The sequence below is a fragment of the Agrilus planipennis genome, unplaced genomic scaffold (assembly GCF_000699045.2).
Source record: "Agrilus planipennis isolate EAB-ADULT unplaced genomic scaffold, Apla_2.0 scaffold97, whole genome shotgun sequence".
NCBI lineage: Eukaryota > Metazoa > Arthropoda > Insecta > Coleoptera > Buprestidae > Agrilus > Agrilus planipennis.
The window spans coordinates 251,672-279,507 of record NW_020438864.1 but is presented as its reverse complement, the minus strand read 5'-3'; the positions used below and the strand labels follow the sequence as shown (position 1 = coordinate 279,507).

Genomic DNA, 27,836 nt, shown 5'->3' with positions numbered 1-27,836 from the left:
AGAAGACAAGGAAAAAATATATAGAAACAGGTGAACTGAAAACAGATTACTGTGAATGTAAAAAGAAATACAAAAAAATAATTGAGGATAAGAAACGACTGACATTGGAGAAAGACTGGTCAGAAGCAAGAAAGGACAAAACGGGAAAGAAGTTCTGGGAGTTAATAAACAAACAAAGAACAAAAAAAGAAGAGATAAGTAAAAAAATACATATGGTTGAATGGACTGAGCACTTTGCTAAACAAATGGGAGGAAAAGTAGTAGAAGAAACAAGACAGCTGGGTAAAGAAGAGAAAATAGAAAAAAATGAAGATCAAGAAATAACGCAAGAGGAAGTAGAACAAGTAATAAAGAAGCTGAAAAAGAAAAAGGCGGCTGGAGAAGATAAAATCACAAATGAAGCCTGGATATATGGTGGAAAGGAATTACAAGAGAACTTGCAAGGAATACTAAATAAAATATGGAATGGAGATGAAGATCTGCCTGAGGAATGGAAAATGGGAATAATAAAACCAATTTTCAAGAAAGGAGATAGACATAAACCGGAAAACTACAGAGGAATAACTCTTATGAACACAGGATATAAAATTTACGCGGAAATACTTAGGAAAAGATTAGAAAAGGAATTGGAAGACAAAAAAGCATTAGGAGAGACGCAGATGGGATATAGGAAAAATAAAGGAACTATTGACGCAATATACATAGTTAAAACGGCCATCGAAGAAGAAATAAAGAAAGAAAAAGGTGAAATTTTCCTCTTCTTTGCAGACATGAAAGGAGCTTTCGATAAGCTTAAAAGAGATACGATATGGAAGACCTTAGAAGAGCTAAATATAGAAAACAAATTAAAAGAGAGGATAAGAGAAATTTATGAGGAAACTTACTTTAAGATAGAAGTTAATGGGGAAAAATCAAAGATTATATCAATGAGAGAAGGCATAAGACAGGGGTGTCCACTGAGCACAGTACTTTTTAATGCAACATTTGCAAACTTAGAGAAGAAAATGAGCACAGCGCAAGAAGGAGGTATAGTAATCGGTAGAAAAAAAATTTGGTCAGTGTCATATGCAGATGACATAGTTTTATTAGCGAATAATGAAAGAGGAATGAGGGAAATGTTAACAAAATTCAACAAATACATAAAGGAAAGAGGGTTGGAATTAAATACAGACAAATCAAAAATTTTAAGAGGGAAGAAGGCAGGAGGAAGAAAGAAAAAGGTCGAATTCCAATGGAACGGAAAAACAATCGAAGAGGTTACAGAATTTAATTACTTAGGCTTCATATTACAGAGGAATAATGGAGTAGACAAGCACATTAAAAATCTGAAAAAGAAGGCATTAAGTGTAATGGGAAAAGTATGGGGAATAGGAGAAAGAAACTTAAGAGATTGCTGGAAAAAGAGAATGTTTCTTTTCGAGACACTAGTAGAAAGTATAATAATGTATGGAGCAGAAATCTGGGGATGGGAAGAGATAAAAATCTTAACATTTGGTAAATATTAGTAAAAATTACTTAGAAGGAAGTAATTATAGTATTCCTTGTAATGTTCTTGCATGTTAACGGGAGAGGGGAAATGAGTATATAGTCAAACGGATAAGGCAAGAATGGATAGAAGAAGAAATGAAGAATACAGAAGCAGAAAGAGAAATACCATAAAGAAATCTGTAAGATGATATATAAACAGACATAAATCGGAGGAATTAGATTAGATAATATAAAAAATAAACAAGGAATGAAGGCAGATAATTGTGAGCAGGTTAAAGCCATATGGGAAGAATATTTCAAGGGAATACCAACAGGAGAGAACGAAGAAGAGGATCTTAAAAGAGTGCATCAAGAAAATAAAGCAGTAGTAGTACTAACAAAAATGTGATAGGAAATATAATTAAACAGGCCAAGAACGGAAAAACTCCAGGAGAAGGCAACATTAACATAGAATTAATAATTTAGTGTCTTTTGATGGGTATTATTTAAATATCAAAAAAACACTAATAACAACAGATAACAGTTTATAACTATAACAACGAAACACAGGTAACAAAAAGGCACAAACAAACGAGAACAAAGTAAGTAACAGAAAGAACGAGATAATACAACAATAACAATAAAAATAACAAAGACAACAAAAATGAAAACAATGTAGCGAATAGCAATAGAATAAAAGCACTTACGAAAGGTGGTAGTAGCGGTAGACGAGAGACTCTCTTGAGATAAGAAATTTTCGAGTATTTATAGGATAGGGTGGTTAGTAATTTTGATAGAATGTTCTAGAAGGAAAAGTAGTGAGAGAGAGGGTGAAGACACTAGTTTCTAGGAATACACAGAATTAGATAGTACAGAATTCAAGAGAAAGCAATTAAGGGTAAAACCAGATATTAGTATGGGAGTGCATGCAGGTATGGTTGAAGTTGGATTTCCAGGTAAAAGTGATTGAAAGAACAATAGAGTTTAGATTGAAAGGAAACCAAAGTATTTACAGGATAAAAAGTTGAAAAGAATTGAAATAATATTTGAAGTGAAATATTATTTGAAATGAAATATTATTTAAAATGGAAAAATTAGGAAAAATATTTACACACAAAAACAAAACAATAAGAGTTATTTCGCCACAATAAAATACGGAGGCAGTAAATTACATGAAAATATAAGATAATATGCCAAAAGAATGGTATAATGGGTTTATAACACCAATTTATAAAAAAGGACATAAATCAATATGTAATAATTATAGACAGATCACACTTCTCAATACTTCTTATAAAGTATTATATATAATTTAGAAATGGAAATGTTTATAGATTTTCAACAAGTCTTTGATGCAATAAGTAGAGATATCTTAATAAAAGGGATAGAAGAATTGGAATTACCATTAATACAACTAAATTGACCTTGGCAGATATCGCAATAAATACTAATAAGCAATGTTAGAAATACAGAGGAATTTAAAATTAACAGAGGAATAAGACAAAGGGATTGCCTTTAGAAGAAATAAGGGATATTATAACAGATGCAAAAGGAAATAAACACAGAAGGAGAAATGATGAAACTTAAAATACAAGTATTACAAAAAAGCAATTTTTAGGGATATATCAGTCTTATAAAAATAATAGGACATTCGAAAAAATCACAAGGTTATGGCATACTTCCGGTAATACCAGAAATACTTTGAAAATATCTTCATCGAACATATTCAATTAAGTAACTGCCCATGTTGTAGTTAAATTATAGGTCGATAAATATTATCTAATAGCAAATATAAATAAAAGGAAGGAAGTTTCAGGAAGACTGTTATGGAAATGTATACTAGCGTTCACTTGCAAATTTTCTTAAAACGAAGGAAATAACTGTACGTGACTGAGCTTTGAGAGACAGATCGAGCTTCTTGTCATTTAACAAACAACACAACAGAATAAACTTATTTACTTATAAATCATACCTAAGATAAGTAGGTATGTTAGTTATCGCAAGAAACGAGGCGCCGACGTTGCCGTTTCGCCGGTTATGACGCTTTCAATTCCCCGATGCCATCCGGTTGTTTGTTGGGTTCTGTTGTTGTGCGCTAAAGAGAAAAAAGAGCAAGTACACCGAGTTCTCACGCTACCCAATAACCGTACTATCTACGTGAACACGTGCATGGCAGCCTTCTTCAATCGGAATTCGAAAAAGCCCCGAACCTGTTACATTAACGTTCGGATACCGACACATCAAAAGCCGCGGGGAATGGCTACTGATGCAAATCAGACTCCGTTGGTAGCTTGCTTTTCTCTTATGCCTTTACGCACACACTATATGCAGGGTGATCGACTTGAACTTTCCATTAAAAGCATACATGTTATCGGAAATGTATGAAATCTAGGAATTGTATACAATTTCTAGGAAATATATACAATATAGAAGCTATTTAGGAATTCTATAAAATATTGTTTCAAAGATTTTTTAATACACACATATTCTGGAAATGTAGAGTAGACAAGCACATTAAAAATCTGAAAAAGAAGGCATTAAGTGTAATGGGAAAAGTATGGGGAATAGGGGAAAGAAACTTAAGAGATTACTGGAAAAAGAGAATGTTTCTTTTCGGGATACTAATGTATGGAGCAGAAATCTGGGGATGGGAAGAGAGAAAAGAAATCGAAAGTATTCAGGACAGATATATTAAATGGACACTAAAGCTAGATAAGAGTACTCCGAGATACCTTCTTCAGGAAGAAACTAAATATGAAAAACTGACCATAAAATATTCAAAAAGGGCCTTAAAGTACGAAGAAAAAATATTAAATTCCGAAGGCAACGCAATACTAAAAGAATGTGTAAAAGTTAAGGNGGCTTCATATTGCAGAGGAATAATGGAGTAGACAAGCACATTAAAAATCTGAAAAAGAAGGCATTAAGTGTAATGGGAAAAGTATGGGGAATAGGAGAAAGAAACTTAAGAGATTGCTGGAAAAAGAGAATGTTTCTTTTCGAGACACTAGTAGAAAGTATACTAATGTATGGGGCAGAAATCTGGGGATGGGAAGAGAGAAAAGAAATCGAAAGTATTCAGGACAGATATATTAAATGGACACTAAAGCTAGATAAGAGCACTCCGAGATACCTTCTTCAGGAAGAAACTAAATATGAAATACTGACCATAAAATATTCAAAAAGGGCCTTAAAGTACGAAGAAAAAATATTAAATTCCGAAATACTAAAAGAATGTGTAAAAGTTAAGGACAATATTTCGGTCTTGCAAAAGGAAGAAAAGAAAACAGAAACATTATATATGGAAGGTGGAAAATGAGAGAAGTGTATGGAAGGAACTAGAATACTTAACTAAAGATATTGATAAACAAAGAAGGAGAGAGAAAATGAGAAACCTGAAATTCGCTCAAGAGTACAAGATATTATGGAAAGAAGGAGAAGAAAAACCTCATTATTTGAAAGATGAAGGAGTAAAGGGAAACAACGAGTTACAATTAACTGCAAGATTTAGATTGGGAAGTGAAAATAGAGCATCAAGGTATTGGGAAGAAGAAGAAAAGTAATTAGACAGATTATGTAAAGAAGCCAGAGACGCTTGAACACATTTTTGCGCCATGTAGGGAAACAGGAAATTCTACAAAAAATTGGAAAACTCAATTGGAAGGAATGGACAACCTGAAAAGGATGAGAGAAATCTTGTGGAAGAGGAAAATAGCAGGATAAGAATAATAAAAACCGCACCTTTGTACTATGTATATATAAAACTTATTCGAATAAAATAATATTAGATAATATAAAAAATAAACAAGGAATGAAGGCAGATAATTGTGAGCAGGTTAAAGCGTATGTATCTTAATGCAACGTTCGCATATCTTATTCCTATAAACCTACTTATTAGCTGCATCCCGTCCCCTCTGTTTTTAAAGCCTTTTTCATACAGGCCGTCCCATAAGAAGTGAGTCGATGACATAGAGAAATGGTTTTGAAGGGTGATATATTTGTAACTGACTGATGCTGGTCCGCTTTGCACTCATTTCTACATCCATTCTGATTAAAAAGAGAAAATAAAAAAAACTGCTAAATGGCAGAATAATATTTGCTAATAAAAACGATTGTTTTAAGTTTTTATGGAACATACATTGCTAACAGTGAAAAAGAGCAAAATATTGGGATCCGTCAAATGGGAGGAGCCTAAAAACATGGCGCTGATTAGGGAAAATTTATCGTAGTTCCTATAGNACAGAATACAGACCAACTTTTACCTGCTGCCTTAACAGCGCGTTTTAGAAAATACGACAAATAGCGCTGTAAACGCCATTTGTAGTACAATGCTGCATTTTAGGATTACGTATGCTTCAGCAAGGTCCATTTAAATATATGGATATCTATTTGCTGAAACGAATCCCGGCGTAGCTCATCTCAACGTGGTAGGCACGTTACCATAATCGAATAAACTAATTCGTTTCAGCAACTAGATATCCATATATTTAAATGGACCTTGCTGAAGCATACGTAATCCTAAAATGTAGTATTGTACTGCAGATGGCGTTTACAGCGCCATTTGTCGTATTTTATAAAACATTGTTTTAATAAAGCTCATACTTATAGAATATTGTTTCAAAGATTTTTTAATACACACATATATCCTGGAAATGTATACATTTCCTAGGAAATGTATGAAATTCTGATATTGTACTAGGAAATATATAAAACATGCTCTCTGTGAATAAAATGAATAAAACACGTTAGTAAACCGAGAATCAGAGTTATCTGTGTTTACACGGTTCTAATGCAATCACCTGATGTATATGCATTGGTGACGTTATTGTATGGTTATTAGATAGATTTGTGAAAATGATCGGCATTATCATCTCTACAACATACTAAAAACTAAAAATTCAAGGTCATCGTGTTTTCTAAACCAAAGATAACCTCGTCCCATTATTCTAACATCTGACATGTCAGCCCGCCCCTGGCGTTCCCTGCTATTTCACGTGTAGGTACTATTTTGGAGATTGTCTTCTTATCTGAAATAAAGGATTTCGCCTCTACAGCGTCAATATGATTCAAATCCGTAAATACGTTTCATGTCAAATTATTCTAACAACAACTGTTCTACGGTGACTGACCTACACTATTAATTGATGCTGCGCCACCGATTGTCCTGCACTCTTTTTTTAATGAACGTAAATAAATGCTCAGAGCCCAGATTTTTAATGTCATATACCTCGTATGAACCTGAGGTATACGTAAACAAAGAATCCGAATTGATATTTATAATTCGTGCCTAATATTGATAATAAGGACATGCAGAATTCGATTAAGATTTAGTCGGTTACATTTCATTTTGGAAATGGTGAACTAATTTCACACAATATATGTACGTATTTACCATAAATAAATCAGTTATAAGTAGATATACCTTGTTAGTCTACATTAGGTTCCGTTTAATTGTAAATGAATGTCTAGGATATATACTGCTACTCTGCTGGCTGATGTCTCCACCTAATGCCACCTTTATCGTGTAATCGATTCTTTTGCAATTTAATTTGATTGAAACCTCATGATTCTCGTTAATGCTTTGGTGATATCGTTAACATGAGAACGTGACTTCTCAGAAATTATTGCGACGTTACTTAAAGAATGTTCAGGGCCAGTTTGGCAATATCAGTATCCACTTTAACAACTCCACTGATTACTTACGGCATTTGCCAATTATACCTTTCCTGAGAAAGTTGATCACTACTAATTCATTAATGTTAAAATTTGCCTTTTAGTTATCGTTTGATTAGATAAAACAAGGAGGATTAGTGAGTTTCCAAAATTATTTTTAGGTAAAAAATTTTATTATTAGGGACCGTTCGACTTTAACATATGACGTCGTTATTAAGTTACTAGGAGCGTAATTAAGACGCTGAGATAATGCTTCTAGAAACCCAAAATAAAAATATGCTGATTGGATATTGAACTACTATTCCACTCTTTTGACACGGCCCTTTTATGGTTCGATGTTCCATATGCTCCCATTGCACTTTATGATTGTAGGGGGTTACTAACAATACCACCTAGACTAGCAAGACCAGGGCTCTATGACGTCAACAGGCTAATTAGTTATCATAAGAAGACGGTTAATGGGAAGATTACACTCATTTTGTATGCATTTCATTAGCTAAAGGTTTCTCTCAGTTTTAGCTCATTTAATTGAATTTTACCTGCTTTTACCTGGAATCTAGTTGATCATATAGCTTATAGAAATTGTATTGAGAAAATTTTTCTGGCGTTTTACCTATATTCGAACAATTAAACTTGTAAAATTGCGATAGCATCATTGTATATACCTAATTGGAAAGTGCTTTGTAACGTCATTGTGTGAACGTATTTTGGCGCGACATTTTTATTTTATATTTTTGTTCAGTTTATGTGAATAGATATTAGAGCTTCTTTTTGCAAAAATGCCTAATAAGTGTTGCATTCCGGGTTATAAAGGAAATTACACTGACAAAAAATCGGGTATATGTGTTTAGTTTTCCCAAAGATGGAAACTTGCTAATAAAATTGTTGCGAGCAATTCCATGGGATAATTTGCAGCAGGATAGGAAAGTATAATTAGGATAACGAAATATTACGATGAAAAATCCAGAGAAACACTGGAGGTACCTTTAAAATATCCAAAGCTCGAATTGGGTTCTAATTCAACTATTTTTCCAAATTGCCCTACATACTGTAGCGAGCACGAGTGTGTTTGTGTGCGATCCGGCACACGTGTGCGTGAACGGCTTATCGACTAGCCGTGGGCGCCTTTCTTCATGTGCGCCGTATTCGTAAATATGTGTGTCGTATCTGCGTTCTTGGAAAGCAATTAAACAGTTCAAAGAAAAGAAAACTATCCAGGTGTTTCCAGAAGGTTCCCGAAAGTAAACAAAAGAGTATTTAAAGGAAGAGACGATCGCCGAGAGGCAAGAAATAAATTGACAGTGATAGCAGTGAAATAAATAGCACAGTGAATAGTGATATATCAACAGTAGTGTAAATAAATAGAATAATTCATAACCTAAGTTTAGTAATAATTAAATAGTATTTTTAAGTTCTTTAATAATTAGTGCAAATAAATAGTTTTTGTCGTTGTCAGTCTTAGAAGTTAATTTTGTTAAACCCACGAACATCACAATACCTTTCAAAAAATAAGTTGGCAATGAGAAAAAGTAGACGAAAAATTTATTTCAAGAGAGCAACAAAATATATCTAGAATATTAAAATAAAGTATCAAAGAATATCATGCTTATAAAGAGCGTGTTACTTTTCAAAATTTTAATGAATTCATAAAGTTTTTAACAAATGGACACTTTCTGAAAAATGGCACAAGTTAGCAGACAGAAAAAATTAATTATCTTTATTTCAGATTAAAAATGTCGCGGGTCTTATTACTACTTATTTTTTACTAATTCGTACAGATCTTAAAATAGAAAGTCACTTATATGGAAAACAAATTATTTTGCAGACCAACAAATTGAAAACTCCGTTTATCTTAACTGATATTACTGATCTTTCTGATTTATGTAATGAAGTAGATAACTTAGTAGTCTTTGAAAGTAGTACAGTACCTCAAAAATGAGAACAAAATGAGAATTTTAGTAATATTATTAATCAGATTGGTAATATAGTGAAGGATTTAAAATTGACAGAAAATAATTCATTTAGTAAACAGCTATCCTTTGTAAGTGAAGTGAAGTTTTGGAATTTTAATATTACCTCATCCGGACACTGAAAACTATATGTAATACAGACCACTTCGAATTATTTTATTCGATTAAGCTAACGTGCCTATCACGTTGAAGTTGGCTACGCCGGGATTCGTTTTCAGCAAGTAGATATCCACACAAGTGGACCTTGTTGGAGCATACGTAATCCTAAAATGTAGCATCGTGCTACAGATGGCGTTTACTGCGCCATTTGTAGTATTTTCTAAAACGTACTGTTAAGACAGCAGTTAAAAGTTGGTCTGTGTTCTGTCAGAGCTGATGAGATCCAAAAAGACCGAAATCGCGATCCGCGTCTGGCAGTTTCGACAGAATACAGACCACTTCGAATTATTTTATATGTAACTCTTTTCTTACTGATCCGACCATAGAAGAAAGACAATCTTTTCTAGTTCACGCAAAAAAAGTTGATGGCATTCTTGAAAACTAAGAGAGAAAAATTAGCATTTTGCGCTTTTATATAGAAAAGACGATTTTTGTTTTGAAACTGTTTTTTTTTTCGCAAAAAAAAACCAAACCGGATGCGACTGAGGGTTCAGTTCATGTCTGGTAGCCCCGTTTCTACTGGAAGCCCTTTGATTTGAATCATGCTTTTAATAAAAGAGCATTCGCATTGATGGAGCGCCACTTCAGTTTGTACTGCTCGCCTTATGACGTCACGCCAGAGCACCGTAGCCTTTCTCTAGGTGGTATTGTTACTAGTCGTGTGTCGTCACTGATAATTTTAAAATAAAGAACGTTATGGAAGGCAACATCAAAATTACCTACTAAAATCACGTGATTGAAATAATTATGATCCATCATAAATGGATTCAAAAAACCTGTTTCTTTACCATCAGTATGGCATACGGTTACAAACTCTGAATTGCTACCTATGAAGTGCCTAATTTCAATACGTTCAGAAAAATATGAATTGAAATATGAATTGTTCTGGATCTGTTTTGGATATGATTATCTGACAATATAAAAAACTTCGAAAATGTTATAACAGGGGTCGGCAACCTTTTGAGTCGGAAGTGTCAAAAATTACAATTTACAAAATTTCAAAGTTTTTAAAGAGCTACAAAGTTTTTTCTTGCCAAAAATAAATAGTACTCGCAATAGGTAAATACAATTTTTTGATAAAAAACTAATCTATTTACTCATAAGAAAGAATATGTATTTATCATAAGAAAAAATATCTATTTATTTACAACACTAACTTGTACTTCAATAAAAAACAATTGAGCAAACAAATTCAATGGAAACCATGGCTTTGCATAGTTATTCAAGTAGAAAATTTAAACTTTACTAAACAATGTAACTTGTAGTTAAAATAAAAAAAAAACAATAACATACATTTGCATGGTTTTAGAAAGTTTGGATAAATTTGGCTCATAACTTGTTGTTTTAAGTTTCAAACACGACTCTAAATGTTCATTTGTTAGTTGGCAAATGTTAGAAAAAATTTGTGGCACTTTAAAAACTTTTTAAAATTTTGTAAATTGTGATTTCCGACTCAAAAGGTTGCCGACCCCTCACGTAAGGCATTAAAAATACCCTGAATGGAATTTACGTACCCCTAGAATGTAATGACTGTATTTCTGAATTGACGTTTTCCGGTCATTGAAATGGAATTTTTGAATACAGCAGAAACATATTTTATATAGTATATTATTACAACCGTTTTTTGAGATCGATTACTTGCCTTATAAATTAAATTAGGCATGTGATGGAAAGTTGATGTTACAATTTCAAGGATGACGGTTAAGCTTCCTGTAAGTATTTCCGTAACCGTATAAAATATCAGACACCTTTTACCGCAAATACACACAGGATGTTATCCTCTACTTACTGGGAATGCTTTTGCAAGTAGTGGTTCACACGTCGACATCAAGAGGGATTTCTGTTTCTGAAAAATCNTTATAAAATAAATAATATTTGCGTATGGAAAGAGCCGCAGCTTCACATCCAAAGAGCCGCAGGTTGCCGACTCCTGCGTTATAACAATTTTCTACATACATCTTGTTTGTGTGAATTCGATTTTTCGGTTTTGACCGACATAAAAACGAAGAAGACAAAGATCCATACTGTTAAAAATAGATTAGGAAATGAGAGCTTATTATCAGGTATCATTTTATATTTAAATATAAATGAAGTTATCAAAAAACGTCCAAACTCTCTTCACATTACATGTAATTTATAACTAATCATTAAATAATTAATCAGTTTGTTTACATTGTGACGCAATTTATTATGATAGCCTACATGAATGGATCAGCTGATGTGAGAAAATTATTCATTACAACACCGATGGAATTCTGAATTGTATCGGCAAACAGTTTCTAAAAAATAATTGTGTAAATCCTTACCTAGATACTAGATAATAAAATAAACGATTCCGAAAAATGGGTAAAATGTTTGTTTAGATTCATTTATGTTTATTTATATATTCCTTTATGTTTATTTCATAGTTAGTTTGAGAAAAATTTCATTTCAATTCGTTATTCAAGAAGGAATGTTCAACGTTATTTTGTCCATGTTTGCAAGGGTCGCAGCTTTATTAGTACACCATAAAATTTATTTGGGTACGCGGAAATTTTGGTACCTAATCTTCTTAAAGGCAGGTCATTGATGCTTTTGGTTAAATCGTTAAAACTTGTTGAAACTTGTTTACTATCAAAAGCCGCCCTCTCTGCTACCAACGACAATTTGTCACCCCACTAGGTTGTAAAGATAATAAATACTTTGTACATAGAAATTTTGATTATTAAGAATCTGTTTTACATCGTAGTAATATCTCTTTGTATATAGTAAATAAATTGTTAAGTTAAACTGTCGTTGTTCTTATTCGTTTCTAATAAGTGCACAGCTTTTTAATTACGGTTGTGCAGCAGTGTACCAGCGCTCATAAAATTTGTTAAAGTACGCTGCCTATACGCAATTCAAATTACAATGTTTTAAAGTACAATTATCTTCTGTAAGTGGAATGTAAAATGGAAATCTCTACCTATGTTGGCGGTAATGATAAACTACAAGATAATTGTAATATAATCGGTAATAAATAAACATTAAAAAAATTTGTATGTCGTTCATTTATAATAAGATTAGCGTACGATAAAAATACGTTTAGAGCACTTTTGGAGAATTATCTAATAATTGTATATTCGGCATCGTGTCGATCAAATACCTTGCTATTTGTTCGTTCCATAATTATTTTTGTCCAAGTCCAAACTATTGGTATCTTAAAACATAAAGAAAGGTAAGAATTTTGCTTCAGTTATGCTGTAAAGGTAAGTCTTATACTGTAGCTTTTTAATAATTATAAAACGTAAAACATATTCTGCTATTCGATTTTCTTTTCTTCATAAACTAATATAACGTAGTAGTTAGGTATTACGTAATCCTAAGACTTATTCCTAAAATTGATTCTTAGTATTTATGGCGCCACCTCCTGGTGCTTATGATAAGTTAAACTGAAATCATTACAGCTCACCTACATCTACCTTATATATGTATGTAAAATCAGTGAAATTAACAAGCTTATTGACGTTTTCTTTCGTTTGTTATCGCTTTTTGTTGCTTTATAATCTGACTTCGACTTTTTCCTGAAAAACGCTAAATGATATTAAAGTTTTGTTTGTGAATTTCTCGAGTTTATGCACCACACACGTCTACCTCGTAATCTATGTTGCTTAGACGTATGAAGGAAACCTTGCGGATTACATTTAAATAATACTAAGAAACTAAAACTTCTTTTATCGTCAAATGAATACGCAATTCATACATAAATAATAACATCAACGTTTTAGATAATTATTGCCTTTAAAACAGTCAAACTAATTTGTTCAATTCTTCTGTGTTTTGAAGTGTTTTCCATACCTATCTGCTGTGTCTTCCTACTGTTTATTCGTCAATAAAATGCATTTGGCTTTTTGTTCAATAATTGTATTTATTTTTGTCTGTTCAAATCAAGGTATATCCATAAAACAATTTTCTCATCAATGGATATTAAAATAAATAAAATTGTAGGGCATCAAACAATGAAGGTGGCAATTATCGGCGCCGGTCCTTCAGGATTAATTAGTGCCAAATATTGTGCTGATGCAGGCTTTGATTACGACATTTATGAACAAACAGGAGCAGTTGGCGGTACATGGGTTTACACCGATAAAACAGATCTGGATGAAAACGACTTGCCGGTTCACTCATCTATGTATAAAAATTTACGGTAAAAATGGAATGTCTGATTGTTCCAAACTTGTTTATTAATTTTGTTATAGCACAAATTTGCCGAAAGAATTAATGACCTTCGGTGGTTTCACGTATCCGGAAGAGTTGAAAAGGTCATATCTATATCAAGCAGAAGTTTTACAGTATTTCGAAAATTTCACTAAACATTTTCACATCGATGAACATATTAAGGTATGATATTTAAGTTTATTATTTGTTTCGACGTAAAAATTGAAATGGTCATTATTGAATCAGTTTTTCAGTTACGTTAAGCAAATTGAAAGTTTAACGAATGGAAAGTGGTTAGTGAAATTGTTAGATGTTAAAAGTAAAACCGAAACAGAGCATATTTACAACGTCGTAATGGTTTGCAATGGACATTACGAAAAACCCTTCATTCCAGATATAAAGGGCGCATCAGGTTTTGAAGGAATGAAATTACATAGTCATGCTTACCGAATTGCCGAAATATTTACGGGTAAGACGGTCCTTATTATAGGCGGAGGTCCTTCCGGAATCGACATTTCTCGATTACTTTCTAAAGTTGCCTTGAAGGTGTGATTATACGAAATTTTAGTTTTCGTTTTTATTCCAAGTACGTATTAATACCTAATTTCAGGTCTTTTTAAGTCATAGAAATGTTATTCCAATAAAATTGCCCAACAGCGTTTACCTCAAGCCGATAGTTAAGGAAATATTTAAAAATTCCGTTGTTTTTAATGACGGAACGGAAGAAAATATCGATGTAATTTTATATTGTACAGGTAAGGTAATTTACAAGCATATGTACTTAACTCAAAACAATAACCCCATGTATAACAAAATTAGGTATTTAATAAACGTCAAGATAAATTTTGACATGACAAATTGTAAAACGTGTAAAAAAACAGCAAATTTTACATTATGACTGACATGTTCGGACGTCGGCTGGGGAAGGAAAACGGAGGGGGAGGGCGGAAATGACTTTGTTAAACGCAAACAAATGTTTTTAAGTAGGAGCGGAGGAGGAAGGCGTGGGGGTTGGAGATGAAAAATCGAAAATTGAAAAAGCTACTAATCTAACCTATCTTATCCAGCAGTAGCCTCATCTAATCTTTTAGAGCGGTTTATGCATTCTTATTGGAGCAGCAGTCAAAAGCTGCAATTTTTTTTTACTGTTGTTACCATCACGTTAGGAGGCGCTGTACGTGGAAGATTCTAGGTGATTTTTGTACAGAGGAGGATGGGAAAAAGGGAGGAAGAACTATTAGGGGAAGATTTGGGTTTAGAAGAAATAGAGGAACGTAGGAAGCCATTCTAGCTTTACGGGTAACAATAGAGAAAACGATAGAAAAAGGAAAGAGTGCGTACATAGGATTTGTAGATTTAGAGAAAGCTTTTGACAATGTTAAATGGGACAATATGTTAAATATACTTAAAAATGTAGGGATGAGTTACAAAGATAGAAGAGTGATACTTAGTTTGTATAAAGAGCAACAGGCAGTTATAGAGCTGGGGATGCAACGTAGAGAAGTAAATATTAGGAAGGGAGTCAGACAGGGATGCACACTGTCACCGCTACTTTTTAATGTATAGATCGAAGACGTCATCAACATCATTAAAAACAGTACAACTGTAGGGATAGATGTGCAAGGGCAAAATTTTAGTATGCTTAGATTTGCAGATGATATAGCAGTATTAGCATCTAGCAAGGAGATAGCTTTAAATAAAATGGAAGCGGTCCTGACAGACCAGTACTGTATGATAATAAATAAAAGTAAAACTAAAATTTTAGATACCTAGGAAGTCAGATAAGTCAGGATCGAAGGAGTAGTAGGGATATAAAGCAGAGGATAGCGCAGGGTCGTGTCGCCTTTAATAAAAAGAAGTCACTTCTGTGCTCGCGAACAATTTTGGAAATTCGAAAAAAGTTGTTAAAGATATATGTTTGGAGCACGGCATTGTACGGGTGCGAAACATGGACGGTGGGCGCGGCGGAAAAGAAAAGGTTAGAAGCGTTCGAAATGTGGTGTTGAGGATATCGTGGGTAGAAAAGGTTAGAAATGAATAGGTATTGGAAAGAATAGGAGAACAGAGGACTTTATGGAAGTCAATAAAAAATAGGCGAGATAGGTTGGTAGGACACCTTCTCAGGCATGAAGGTCTAGTCAGAGACATATTAGTGGCAGATACAGGAGTTAGGAGGGGTAGAGGTAGACCTAGATTAGATTACTGTTCGCAAATAATTAAGGATGTGGACTGCTCTAGTTTTTGGGAAATGCGAAGTTTAGCTCAGGATAGGAAAGAGTGGAGGTAAGTGTCCAATCAGTCTTAGGACTGACGACCTTATGATGATGATGATGATGATGTTGTTAAATTGGGTTGGGTTAAGAATAGTTTAGGTTACGGGTTAAATAACAAGCTGCGAGATGTGGTGGGACACCCGGTAAGGACAATGTTTTGCTCAAGGTGTTTTGTAAAAAAAATACTGAGAAACATCCAACATATGCATTACAGAAATGGTAATTCTACGACTGTCAGTTGCTACTAACAGGTTAGCTTCCGCAGTTATTTAAAATAGCTCCCCCTCTTTGTCTCTCTCTTTAAATACATGTGAATAACTGAATAAAGACAGAGCTATAACAATATCGGATGAAACATAAGGAAATTTCGGTAAAACAACTAGGGCATAAAGAGAAATTCATCTGGCAACGCCGCTGCAGGTTAGCACATTGCTTGGGTAACATGAGACAAGAAGCTTCGTTCCGAAAGGATTCTTGAAGACGGCATCTAATATATTGCAAGTAAGTCTAAAAACTCCCATATGCATTTTGTAAAAAGCATATAGTAGTATGACAAAACATCCGAATATCAGTCATAATGTAAGATGCTATTACTTATTCGTGCCTTTTACAAATTGTCACCTTATTTTTCAAAGTCCTTTGGCACAGAGTCGTTTACCTTGTTGACTTGGTGGTCATAGTGTTTATAAATACAACAAATAGAACTATCGTTGTTCGAATGTTATTTTTTGAAAATTTACCCCTTTAATGGTCCCTTGACTGAAGTTGTCTTTGGGTGTTTCACTGTTGATTGTAGAAGGCATCCCCATGGATTGTCACTCCACTTACGACCACGTATAATGGTCCTTGAGAATGCCTTCAACTGTTACCGACAAAACGTAGATAAGACAACCTCAACCGTGAGATCATTTAAAAAGAAGGATTCCCAAAACATGTCCATTATGCTTATGTTGTTTCATTTATAGTCCTTTTAGTAGCAATGATTATCGTCCGTAGGATACGAGTACAGTTATCCGTTTCTCTCGAAAAATTCTGATATCGAAATTGTAAACGGCAAATGGGTTAGACCGTTATATAAACAAATCGTTAACATAGAACACCCGACTATGGCGTTTATAGGAATTCCATTTGCAGTAGCTGCGATTCCCGTACTTGAAGTGCAGGTACAATATTATTAATTTTTATTAAAGTGAACTATTCAAATGTCAATTTTAGGTGAGATTTTTCATTTCTTCATTAACAGGACATTTCCAAATACCTTCGAAAGAAAATATGTTGAAAGATTTTCAAGAATACGTAACTGACAAGAAATCTAAGTCGATGTACCCAAATTACATGCATAAAATGGGAAATTATCTAGAGCAAGAAAAGTATTTTAATGACTTAACTACAACAGCTAACATCACTCGAGTACCCAATGTTGTTAATAAATTATACAAAGCTGTTAAAGATATGAGAAACTTGGACGCTTGTTACAAAATCGTTGATTCAGAAACGTTTGAGGTAACATTTTGCTAATAAAATATCACAAAATAATTGTATAATTAATTTATCGCGGTGGCTAGAAAAATTAAGCGAGATAAAGGTGCATGAAAAAGAAGTACAATGAGCCATATCGTACCAGCCAATGATATCCATAAACATGAGAGTAATAAGCCTAGTTGGGGCAATTATAACCAGGATTACTTAACGTAATTATGTAACGAGGCGTCGGTGTAAATAATGTGCAATTGACCTGTCTGCGTACCAGCTGCTACGAAGGTCACGAGTAGGTGCGCGTGTTTCGTCACTTGACGTTTGCAATAACAAAGGTCGATAAGTTATTGCGGCCGCAGCGAGTGTTCTCAATCATTGAAGGCTCAGGAAGTGGGATATCTTTTCTGCATAGTTTTTACACCCCCTACATTGTAGCGCTATCACGAGATGTACTCTATAGTACCTCCAGATGTTACCTTTCAAAATTTTCTGAATACTGATCAAATGTAGTGTATAACGAATGTGATAGGCGTTAATGTTGTATACAATATTCAACAGCATTCATGAAGCTTCACTGGGTCAGCGTTATTAAGGTTTCTACTAGCGGCCGATGATTCTTTTTTTCAATTTCTTTATTTTTTACAAATCTTTTTTTGACTAGTATGCTAAGAATTAAAAGGTCCTGTCGTAACAATCATAAAGTGAGCGTTGTTGTTACCGTGTATTCCCTTTTATCTGATAGTTAACCTATGGCTTCACTATTTGGTAACATTGTGACATTTGAAGTATACTTCATGGAATGTAAATTGGCCTAATTCTACTTAATTATATAATTAAATTTAATCAGAAAACACATATATGACGTCATGGACAAAAAATATTTTCTGCAATGAATCAAACGTCTCAGTGCACTGTACAATGTGATGAGCTGGAAAACGTCATATGACGTCGAGGAGCGTTTTTACACTTACACTGTCATGTGTGAGTTGCTGCGCAGTTCAAGTTTGGTTTGTTTTGGTGTTATAAAAACAAGATTCAATTGATTCCATTCAATTGAGATATATATTTTTGCGTACTATTTTTGATTTTATTCAACAGTTTGTAAATACATATCACCTAATTTCTCAACAAATGCAAGAATAAGATTTGTTCCTTCGTAACAAAACGTTTGTAAAGAATAGGATGTATTAAAGAAATAGTAAGTAAATTAGACTACTGTTCTGTCATGAAACAACAATCAAGATAAACAGGCTCGTTAGAAAAATGCAGATGCTGATCTGAAGAAGAAAGTCGCTAAGTATCAAAAAAGATTGTTGAGACTTAAAAAAATAAAAAAGGATCAAAAGCCAGATACACCCACAACACATTTAAACAAGATGTTAGACACTCCAGAATGTAGAAGAGAATTGGTCAAGAAGGCTCTTTTTGGCGGAAGTTGTGAAGCAGCAACTACAAGAAAATTTTTCTTAAATGAAAACTAAGAAAGAAAAATCTACTGCAAATCAGTTAGTTTCAGGAATAATTGTCAAGAGATATAAGCTATGGCGAATGAAAGATACAGGAATTTTAACATACAAGTGAATTAATATAATCTTACTGAAGAAGACGCAGTAGTACATATGGACTTCTCTGAAAATTATGCAACCAAATACAGTTAGGAAATACAAGCGTTTATCTTTGGAAGATCCCCCATACAAATAACTCTCCACACAGTAATTATTTTATTCAACAGTTTGTAAATACATATCACCTAATTTTTCAACAAATGCAAGAATAAGATTTGTTCCTTCGTAACAAAACGTTTGTAATGAATAGGATGTATTGAAAAAAAATTAAGTAAATTAGATTACTGTTCTGTCATGAAGCAACAATCGAGATAAACAGGCTTGTTAGAAAAATACTGACAAGAACGTTGGAGGCATTTGCAAATAAATTCGCAGTCGCGGTATCGAAACATCGTGAAAGCGCCAATGGGAAATTAATTCAAGAAAACACAGTAATGCTCGCGCATTTCCGAGTTTGTACTTCAAATTATCAAAGGATCTGAGTGCTGCAACACCTGTCGGAGCGAACGTGACCGCAACTGAACTAGCAACTCTAAATAATGCACCCATTACAATGCTAATAATTAAGATAAAGATTTACATTTAAAAGTTTTTTCTCTACTTTTATTTAACCTGTTAAGATGTTCAGGTTCACTTAATATCAAAATCTACGAAAATGTATATATTTACTTGTCAATTACTTGCCTTTTTACTTGTCATTCTTCTGTATCTTCTATACCAATTTTTCTATTCATAATCATAAGGGCGTCAGTCCTAAGACTGGTTGGATATGCACCTCCACTCTTTCGTATCTTAAGCTAATCTTCCCATTTCCCTAAACCTAGAACATCTCACATCTTTAACTATTTGTGAAAAGTACTCTAATCTGGATTTACCTTTACTCCTTTCAACTCCTGTTTCTGTTCCTAATATTTCCGTGACTAGTTCTTCATGCTGCCTGAAAAGGTGTCCTACCAACCTATCTCGCCTATTTCTTATTGACTTCTGCTCTGTCCTCTGTTATCCTATTCTTTCTAATATGTATCTCTTCATTTCTAACCTTCTCCATCCAAGGTATCCTCAGCCATATTACCCCGTCTATTATTATTTTCTTATATCCAACCTTGATTGTCTTCTCTCCATTTCTTTGCCTCTTCTCGTTTACCTTTCTCTTTTCTTCCATGGTCATATCGTCCCTTATATATATCTCTGTCTCCTTTAGCCTTCTGACATTTCTAATTATCTGTATCTTATCTTCCCACTTTTCCATATTTACGCCATAGATTTTCTCCTGAAGCTTCCATACCTCCACTACCTCCACCTTCTTCTTCTCCTTCTTTTCTTTGTTCCCTTCTAACTGTATTCCAAAAATTATTGTTTCGCTTCTTTTCTACTCTTCTTTTCTTTTCTAATTCCATTTCCATTCTCCTTATTCTTTTCATCTAATCTTCTAAATGCTTCTCCACCCTCTTTTTTATTTCCAAATCCTCCAACACCACCTCTTTCACTTCTTTCGTATTGTAAATATTCCCTTACGCTCTTCGCTCTTATCCATTTTTTCTTCCCATTTCTTTACTTTTTCACTTGTTTCTTTCTCTCTTTCTTCCGTCATTTCTATACTTTTATTTTCTTCCTGGATTCCCTCCATCTTCTGTTCGAATTCTTTCCATCTTCGTTATTTTTGCAATTCTCTTTTCCTTTGTTTCTCCTCATTTACCTTAAAATTTTTTTATTTTTCCTCTTTATATTTTCTAACATTTGCATTATTCTGTCTCAATTTTTCCATCTTAATATTAAGCTCCACTATATTTTTTCTTTTCAAATCTTCTTTTGCCTCTTCCAGACCACTCATGTTTCTTTCTTTATTCCCGTTCTCTACTCTTCCTTTGTAAATCTAATTTTTCTTTACTTCTCCTCTTTTATCTTCAGCTTTATTATTTACCCTTTAAATTCTGTTGCTTAAAATTTGAATGAATATAGAGACAGCTCTTCTTTTTACTTTTAGTCTGAACAAACCAAATAAAAACTGTCTTTTTCTTTTAACTTATCAATGTTCACAAAAGGTCCATAGGACAAGTTACTGCATTAATCAGAAACACGTGTGACACAAGCAAAACTTTTAATTCTCGAATGCAGAAAACAGTCCATAATGAAAATAAACACGTATAAAAATTAATGCACTTAGGTTCATCAGCCACAGAAAATAGGACAAAAATGGACAGTTTTTCCCGATATAATCAACCAAAATACTGAAAATGAGATTCAGTACAACCTTATTATAACCTTACCATTTAATTTTTGTTTTACTTTTATTTATTTTCATACAATACTGTTTTGTTTAAAGCTATCCCTAACTCCTCCTTGATAAATTTTTCTATTGCAATAAAATAATTCAAAAACTTTATGATTTGTTATTCGAGTTCATTCAAACCATAAGTACTGTAATATACTGTTCTTCTTAAGTATCTATATTTATNTTGAACAGATCTCGAACAGGTTTAACCCTGTTATTTATTATAAATGGGAATTGAAATAAGAAACATACGTATACAAAATGTAGGTACTGTAATATACTGTTCTTTATAGGTATCTATATTTGTATTGTTATCCATATTTATTTAGATAATAAATCACTATATATTAGGGATCACAATTAGACCAAGGCAAGTTATTTATGCTGTCATTCTGTCGGTTGTAACTTCAAAATAAATAATAAATTAACGTTTCTTCGTTTTTCTTGAAAGCTTAATATTGTCATTCTTATAGAAAGATCTAGTGTTAGCTAATTAAAAGAAAAATAAAGTTAAACTAACTTTTGGTTCGACAACTACCAAATAAAATTTAGTTGTCATGCGTTACTGGGAACTTTTCGTTCGAACCCGAAAAACCAGGACGTAACATTTGGCGCAGTCAGTAGGATCCTCTATAGGTCCATCCAACGATCTTTGGAGTTGCCACCAGAGGAATCCATCCTAATTATTGGAAATCAAGGAAGGGAATTCGTCCTACAACCTCACATGAAACTGATCTTTTTACTTTTGGGGTGAGTGATTTACTTTTTGTCCACCGCCTATTATATTGTTTTTGATTATTCGTTACTTCTTATCCTATCATTTTCGCTTTTAATATGGCAAATCCTAATAGTTCAACTGACTCTGTCAACTCAGGTGCTTTAAGGATTAATGAAATTTTTGGTTATTTAATCACACAAATACCAGATTTCAATGGAGGAGAAAATGGTATAGGGTCTTTTGAATTTAAGCAGGCTTACAATTACGCTAAGTCAAAATGTCAAGTATCGCCTCCACATTTAGAGTTATTAAATAAGTTAGTTTTTTCTAAAATTAGTGGTAGGGCAAGACGGCTAATTTCGTCTCGTATCATTACTAATGCAGATGAACTTTTCGTTGTATTGGAAGGAGCCTATGATTTAGATAAATCGTTCGAAAATTTAATTTGGGATCTTTTTACTGTCCAATGTAAAGATAACACTACAAAATCTCTTTATAATAAAATTGTCCCTTTACGAGATGCGATATGTTCTTCTGCGGTAGAAATGAGCAATTACCCTGTAGCTCAAAAAGCTTTGGCGGATGCGTTTGAAAGAATTGCGACCACGACCTATTTGCGTAAATTACCTACTAATATTAGAACAGTTCTTATGGCAAAAGAATTTAAAAATTTAGATAAGATTTTCGAGGCTGCAAAACAGCAAGAGAAAATGTTTAAATTATATGATGCGGAATTAAAATCTAATCGTTCACAACATAGTGTTAATAATAACAGGTATAAAGCCTACCTATATTATTACATTTACTTACTTACTTACTTACGAAATAATGAAACTGTCAACGTTTCGTATTTTCGATTGTTTATTGAAAATTTGGAAGGGCTCTTACGATGACGCACATTTGTCAATTTATTCAATAATACTACATAAAAATAATAACAGCCATTTATTTAAGTTGTGTTTGGTATATGTGTAATAATAATCTATTTTGAATACTAGATATACATAAATTATTATTAATAAGCAATTTTATTCAACAATAAAATGTTTAGATGTTGATGGGTTAGATTTGTAAATATCATCCCAGAAACTCATTCTGTTATAATCTGGATTTTTTCCAGTTGTTAGATCGTCCCCAATTTCCAAAAAGTTCATAGCATTTAGTCCACATTTTTCCCATTTCACATTCAATAAGCTATCTTCCTCTGCAGGATTTGGGTCCCCGGTTTTGGCAAAATTTGTCCACAATTTCGTCATTCTTTTCATAGTTATTTCTTCTTTTGAATTTGGAGTTAACTGTTTGGACAGTATTCCTTTGAAGAGATATCCTAATTCGTCAGCATGGCATGCACCTATAGTTATGCATTATATGTATCATAATTAAATACTAGCAAATATTTAATGGCTAATTAACACAAGGCAGTATGTACAAGTTCCAAAAGCGGCGGCGGTATATACTGACCGTGTGTTATCTTGTACTCAATAAGTACCCTTGAAGAAGTAAATAACATTGAGAATAAAAAAGGAACTAGAAACAATCAATACACAAATGATGACCCCCAATTTTTGACTTTGGCACCAGTAAGAAGCCATGAATTTCTACATTTTTGAAATTCATTTTGACCGCTTTATGCCAGCTTCACTGTCATTATCTAATCTAAATAAGTTTTCTAATTGGAAGTGCTACATTTGGCTCTATCCATGAGCTATTTGATTAACAGATTTCTTCATGGAAAATGGAAAAACTGATGAAAAACTATTACTCTAAACGGTATAAAGAATATTACTCCATATAACATCATCTCTAGATCTTTGAAAAGAACTCTTCTGCCCCTCAAAAATTGTTATTAAAGAAATTTGAATTCCGAATTGAAACCCAGTAATAGGTTTTATTTTATTTGCAACGAATAACTCGAAATTTTCGAATATTCGCACACCCTATCATTAACCGGTACGCTTGTAATTGTGATAACCTACAAATTACGCTAGTTATCCACAATTCCAAATTTTACAAAAAAAGTGTAATTGTGACACTAAATGTATTTCTCAGTCTTCAAAAGGTTAATTTTGACTTGGAAACTTAAAATTTGTCAAGAATTTAGGTCTTTGGGATGTAGATATAAAAGAGACAACCAGAAAAAATCGTTTATATCAATGTATTTGAATAACTTAATAAAAGAAGTACTGATCTTTCACTTAAAACATACATGAAAAAAAGGGTGCTCAATTCGTTACAAACAATAGGTGGGTTTATCGGCTACCGCAGATGAAATTGTTGAGATCTAACGGTTGGTGAGTTTTAACGAATTACCAGAGTATCCAGAGAAAAGAGAATTATTTTTCTGTAGGCCAATGCCTATGCTAAGTACGTTTGATAGACACTCTCCTTTCTCAGTTGGCCAGGCAGCGTTCATCAAAATCTGCTTTCTTTTAAAACAGTAAATAGTCCAGCCAGTGACGGATGACCTCATCGGCTGGGCAAAAAAAGTATGGCAAGTGAAATCAACCTTGAAATCCAATAAAAATCAATTTTTTGAACAAAACCCGTAAGACAACAATTTTCCTGTTGAGATAAGTGTTTACAGTCCAATGGAAACTGATTTTGAGATACTTTTGAATTTTTGTAGGGTTAAATTCAAAAGTATCACAAAATGTAGGGATGAATTACAAAGATAGAAGAGTGATACTTAGTTTGTATAAAGAGCAACAGGCAGTTATAGAGCTGGGGATTCAACGTAGAGAAGTAAATATTAGGAAGGGAGTCAGGCAGGGATGCACACTGTCACCGCTACTTTTTAATCTATACATCGAAGACGCCATCAACATCATTAAAGACAGTACAACTGTAGGGATAGATGTGCAAGGGCAAAAGATTAGTATGCTTAGATTTGCAGATGATATAGCAGTATTAGCATCTAGCAAGGAGGACCTAGAGATAGCTTTAAATAAAATGGAAGCGGTACTGACAGATCAGTACTGTATGAAAATAAATAAAAGTAAAACTAAAATATTAGTATGCAAAGGAAGAAAAAGTAGGGAAAGAGCAAATAAGATAGGAGACGAAAAATTAGAAGTGGCTGATTTTAGATACCTAGGAAGTTAGCTAAGTGAGGATGGAAGGAGTAGTAGGGATATAAAGCAGAGGATAGCGCAGGATCGTGTCGCTTTTAATAAAAAGAAGTCACTTCTATGCTCGGGAACGGTTAATTTAGAAATTCGAAAAAGGTTGTTAAAGGTGTATGTTTGGAGCACGACGTTGTACGGGTGCGAAACATGGACAGTGGATGCGGCGGAAAAGAAAAGGTTAGAAGCGTTCGAAATGTGGTGTTATAGGCAGATGATGAGGATATTGTGGGTAGAAAAGGTTAGAAATGAAGAGGTATTGGAAAGAATAGGGGAACAGAAGAGTCTATGGAAGTCAAAAGCAAAAATTTTTCCTTATTAATTTAAGGTTATCTGTAGTGGGCAAATATTAAAAAATTAATTCACTAAAATGCATTGGCATTCTAGTTCTCTTTTTGGGTACCCCCCCCCACATGAAGCTTTCGATCTCCAAATGGATTTTAACCTTTTCAAAGACAAACCGTTTTGTTTTTTGTAACGAACTAAACCCTCTTTTCATACTTATGTTTCGGGGGGATAAGAATATTTTTATTCTTGGTAGGTATTGTCCGCCCACCATATGTAAAGCTTAAAATGTAGCAAAATAATTCATTGCTTACCGTAAAATTCTAAATTTAAACTTCTCTTATATAAATTAAGCCGACCATCGATAGAGAATCTGTACAAATATATAGGCATAGAGGATGTATGTACATGGGCGCGTACGGTAAATGCGATGCCAGAAAGAAAGTAAGAGTCGCCTAAAAGCTATTAGAAAACAAAAAAACAGTTTTTACGATGTAAATGATAAGAAAGTTTCTTATTTTAACCGTACCAAATATAAATTGTCCACATTTGCCATGCAGGGCTCCTCTTCGCCGTAATAAAATCTCTTTATTTGTTCTGCTATAGTTTTGGATTCACTACTACCGTTGGGATATCCGAGCCACTGGGGAATAATCTGTTCGAAACTGGGTAACTGCTGAATCGTACCATCCGATAGTTTATTATATATTGCATAAACAAGCCCTTCCCTATTGGAATATCCTATTATTATAGGAACCTTATTATATCTTCCGGAAAGAATTAAATCTAAGGGATCTTCGCTAAGAAATGGCTCTTCTCCTGAATTATTTTTCTCAATAACAGGCCCATGAACTCGTTTATTAAGATTTCCGTGTGTCTGACAGAAAATAACAACCAGTGATCGCGGTCGGGGACATATAAAATAATAATAATACCTCTTTTAATTTTTCTTGGAGCTCCAAAAGCTGATGGTCAGGAATTGACCTTAGTACTTCTAACATATCTTTCTCGTTTGTTATGTGGAGGACCTCTTTAAGATGATCTACGTAGCCAGTTCCTATTGACCAGGGACAAAACAAGGAACCACTTTGTAATATAGCCTTATGAAATAAACCTATAAACGTCCATAACAATTATCAGATAATTTAGAATCATAATTCTAAAACCTTTGCCCATTGGAGACGCTATTAAATGATGAGCTGATCCTGCTCCAGCGCTGCAGCCAAAAATGGTTACGTTTTGAGGATCTCCACCAAAACTGGCAATGTTTTGTTGAATCCATTTCAGGGCCATTACAATGTCTTTCAAGCCGGCATTTCCAGGAACTTTTAGCGATGGATCTTGTAAACTTAGAAAACCTCAAATATTAATGAAATACATAATACACTTATTTAATAAGAACAAAACAATTATTAAAATTTTTAAGTTTTTTTAACGTTTTAAATTTTTTGTAATTATAATCTAGATCTGTATCAATTGTAATTTCTCTTTTCAAGAATACCTATATGAACATTAGTGTAAATATAGAAATTCAGAAAAGTTCGAATAATAAGCACAAACACTGTTTCAACTAATTAAATCTTTGTCTAGAATGCATAGATCATCATCATAGACTGGTTAGACACGCACCTCCAACTCTTTCCTATCCTGCGCTAATCTTCGCATTTCCCTAAAGCTAGAGCAACCCATATCCTTAACTATTTGCGAACAGTAATCTAATCTAGGTCTACCTCTAGCCCTCCTAATTTCCGTTTCTGCCTATAATATGTCTCTGACTAGACCTTCATACTTGAGAAGGTGTCCTATCTCTAACCTATTTATCTGGCCTACTTCTTATTGACTTCCATAAAATCCTCTGTTCTCTTACTCTTTCTAATTAAGAGTAATAGAAAACGGTATTCATATGGTTTATACCACGTCACATTAACCCATAAACGCTCAGAGAACACATTTCCATTTGAACCCTTGCCACGTAATGAGTGCGACGAAAAAATATTCGATAACCAGTGTTTCTATGTTTTTAACGATGCTCTTTTCGATGGTGTTGGTTAAAAATACTTTCGACAATATTAAAGCATGGAAAGATTGAAAATAAGCAAAAAAACGTGATTTTTGAATTGACTTTTTTCTTAAAAAGCAATCTTTTGTGTCCTTACGATTTTTTATATGCTTAAAACCTATATAAATCATGACCTCGATATCTAAACATGAAATAATCACCGTTCGTCAAGTCGAAATGCTTTTACAAACTGTTTGATCAAACCAAGTTTAATATAAAGTGGTGGAAGCAATACTTTCTTCTTTCAAACTCATATTGATGACATTTTTCACTCCGACTTCCAATTGCATTCTAATTTGGACATAAAAATACCGAATAACAATGATTTTGATTTACTATAAGTCTACTTTCTTAACATTTCAACACATAACCGGCATATTTTTTGGTAACCCAGTGTTTATCTTGGTGACAACTTCATTCTGAAGTAAGCTTAATAAGCATTTTTTACAAAGTCTGTTATATTCAATCTTTGCTTAACTATTGTATATTGTCCGCAAATGTAAAAAAATACATTTGAATTGTTTTTACAGAAGCCATAGTTAAAGATAAATGAAACACAATCTTTTATTACACGTTAATATTATATCTCTCTCAATAATGGCGCGCTATAAACTATTTTTT

The 27,836-nt window shown here is 33.4% G+C and overlaps 3 protein-coding genes across 5 annotated transcripts in view; 2 read left to right on the top strand and 1 right to left on the bottom strand.

Annotated features, from left to right (window-relative positions):
- The first annotated feature begins 12 nt into the window (after positions 1-12).
- LOC112904621 lies at positions 13-1,109 on the top strand. Its single transcript, XM_025975106.1, has 2 exons — positions 13-623; positions 671-1,109. The coding sequence occupies exons 1-2, from the start codon at positions 213-215 to the stop codon at positions 677-679; spliced, it is 420 nt and encodes a 139-aa protein (XP_025830891.1). The 5' UTR covers positions 13-212; the 3' UTR covers positions 680-1,109.
- An 11,252-nt stretch (positions 1,110-12,361) lies between these two features.
- Positions 12,362-21,179, top strand: LOC108736271 (dimethylaniline monooxygenase [N-oxide-forming] 3). Of its 3 annotated transcripts, XM_018468629.2 has the most exons (8): positions 12,719-13,179; positions 13,236-13,434; positions 13,487-13,628; positions 13,692-13,991; positions 14,056-14,200; positions 16,715-16,881; positions 16,934-17,221; positions 17,284-21,179. In XM_018468629.2, exons 1-8 carry the CDS (start codon positions 13,125-13,127, stop codon positions 17,290-17,292), a joined length of 1,305 nt encoding a protein of 434 aa, XP_018324131.1. In that variant the 5' UTR covers positions 12,719-13,124; the 3' UTR covers positions 17,293-21,179. The 3 variants fall into 3 exon arrangements, with proteins under 3 accessions (XP_025830905.1, XP_018324131.1, XP_018324129.1); XM_025975120.1 differs by lacking the exons at positions 12,719-13,179; positions 17,284-21,179 and adding an exon at positions 12,362-12,465 and having other exon boundaries at positions 16,934-17,254; XM_018468627.2 differs by lacking the exon at positions 17,284-21,179 and having other exon boundaries at positions 16,934-17,254.
- Positions 21,180-22,706: 1,527 nt separating this feature from the next.
- LOC108736254 overlaps positions 22,707-27,836 on the bottom strand; it is a 25,661-nt gene continuing 20,531 nt past the window's right edge. Inside the window, exons 13-17 of the mRNA XM_018468612.2 lie at positions 26,323-26,514; positions 26,092-26,270; positions 25,686-26,033; positions 25,471-25,618; positions 22,707-23,100 (exon numbers count right to left, since the gene is read on the bottom strand). Of these exons, the coding sequence (XP_018324114.1) occupies positions 22,778-23,100; positions 25,471-25,618; positions 25,686-26,033; positions 26,092-26,270; positions 26,323-26,514 (1,190 nt within the window). The 3' untranslated portion in view covers positions 22,707-22,777. The remainder of the gene's footprint in view (positions 23,101-25,470; positions 25,619-25,685; positions 26,034-26,091; positions 26,271-26,322; positions 26,515-27,836) is intronic.

Coding starts and splice junctions, on each gene's coding strand:
- LOC112904621 (XM_025975106.1), top strand. CDS start 213: ATGGTTGAATGGACTGAGCACTTTGCTAAACAAATGGGAGGAAAAGTA.
- LOC108736271 (XM_018468627.2), top strand. CDS start 13,125: ATGCATTTGGCTTTTTGTTCAATAATTGTATTTATTTTTGTCTGTTCA. Junction 13,435..13,486: donor TCTATGTATAAAAATTTACG/GTAAAAATGGAA, acceptor ATTTTGTTATAG/CACAAATTTGCCGAAAGAAT. Junction 14,201..16,714: donor TGTAATTTTATATTGTACAG/GTAAGGTAATTT, acceptor TATCGTCCGTAG/GATACGAGTACAGTTATCCG.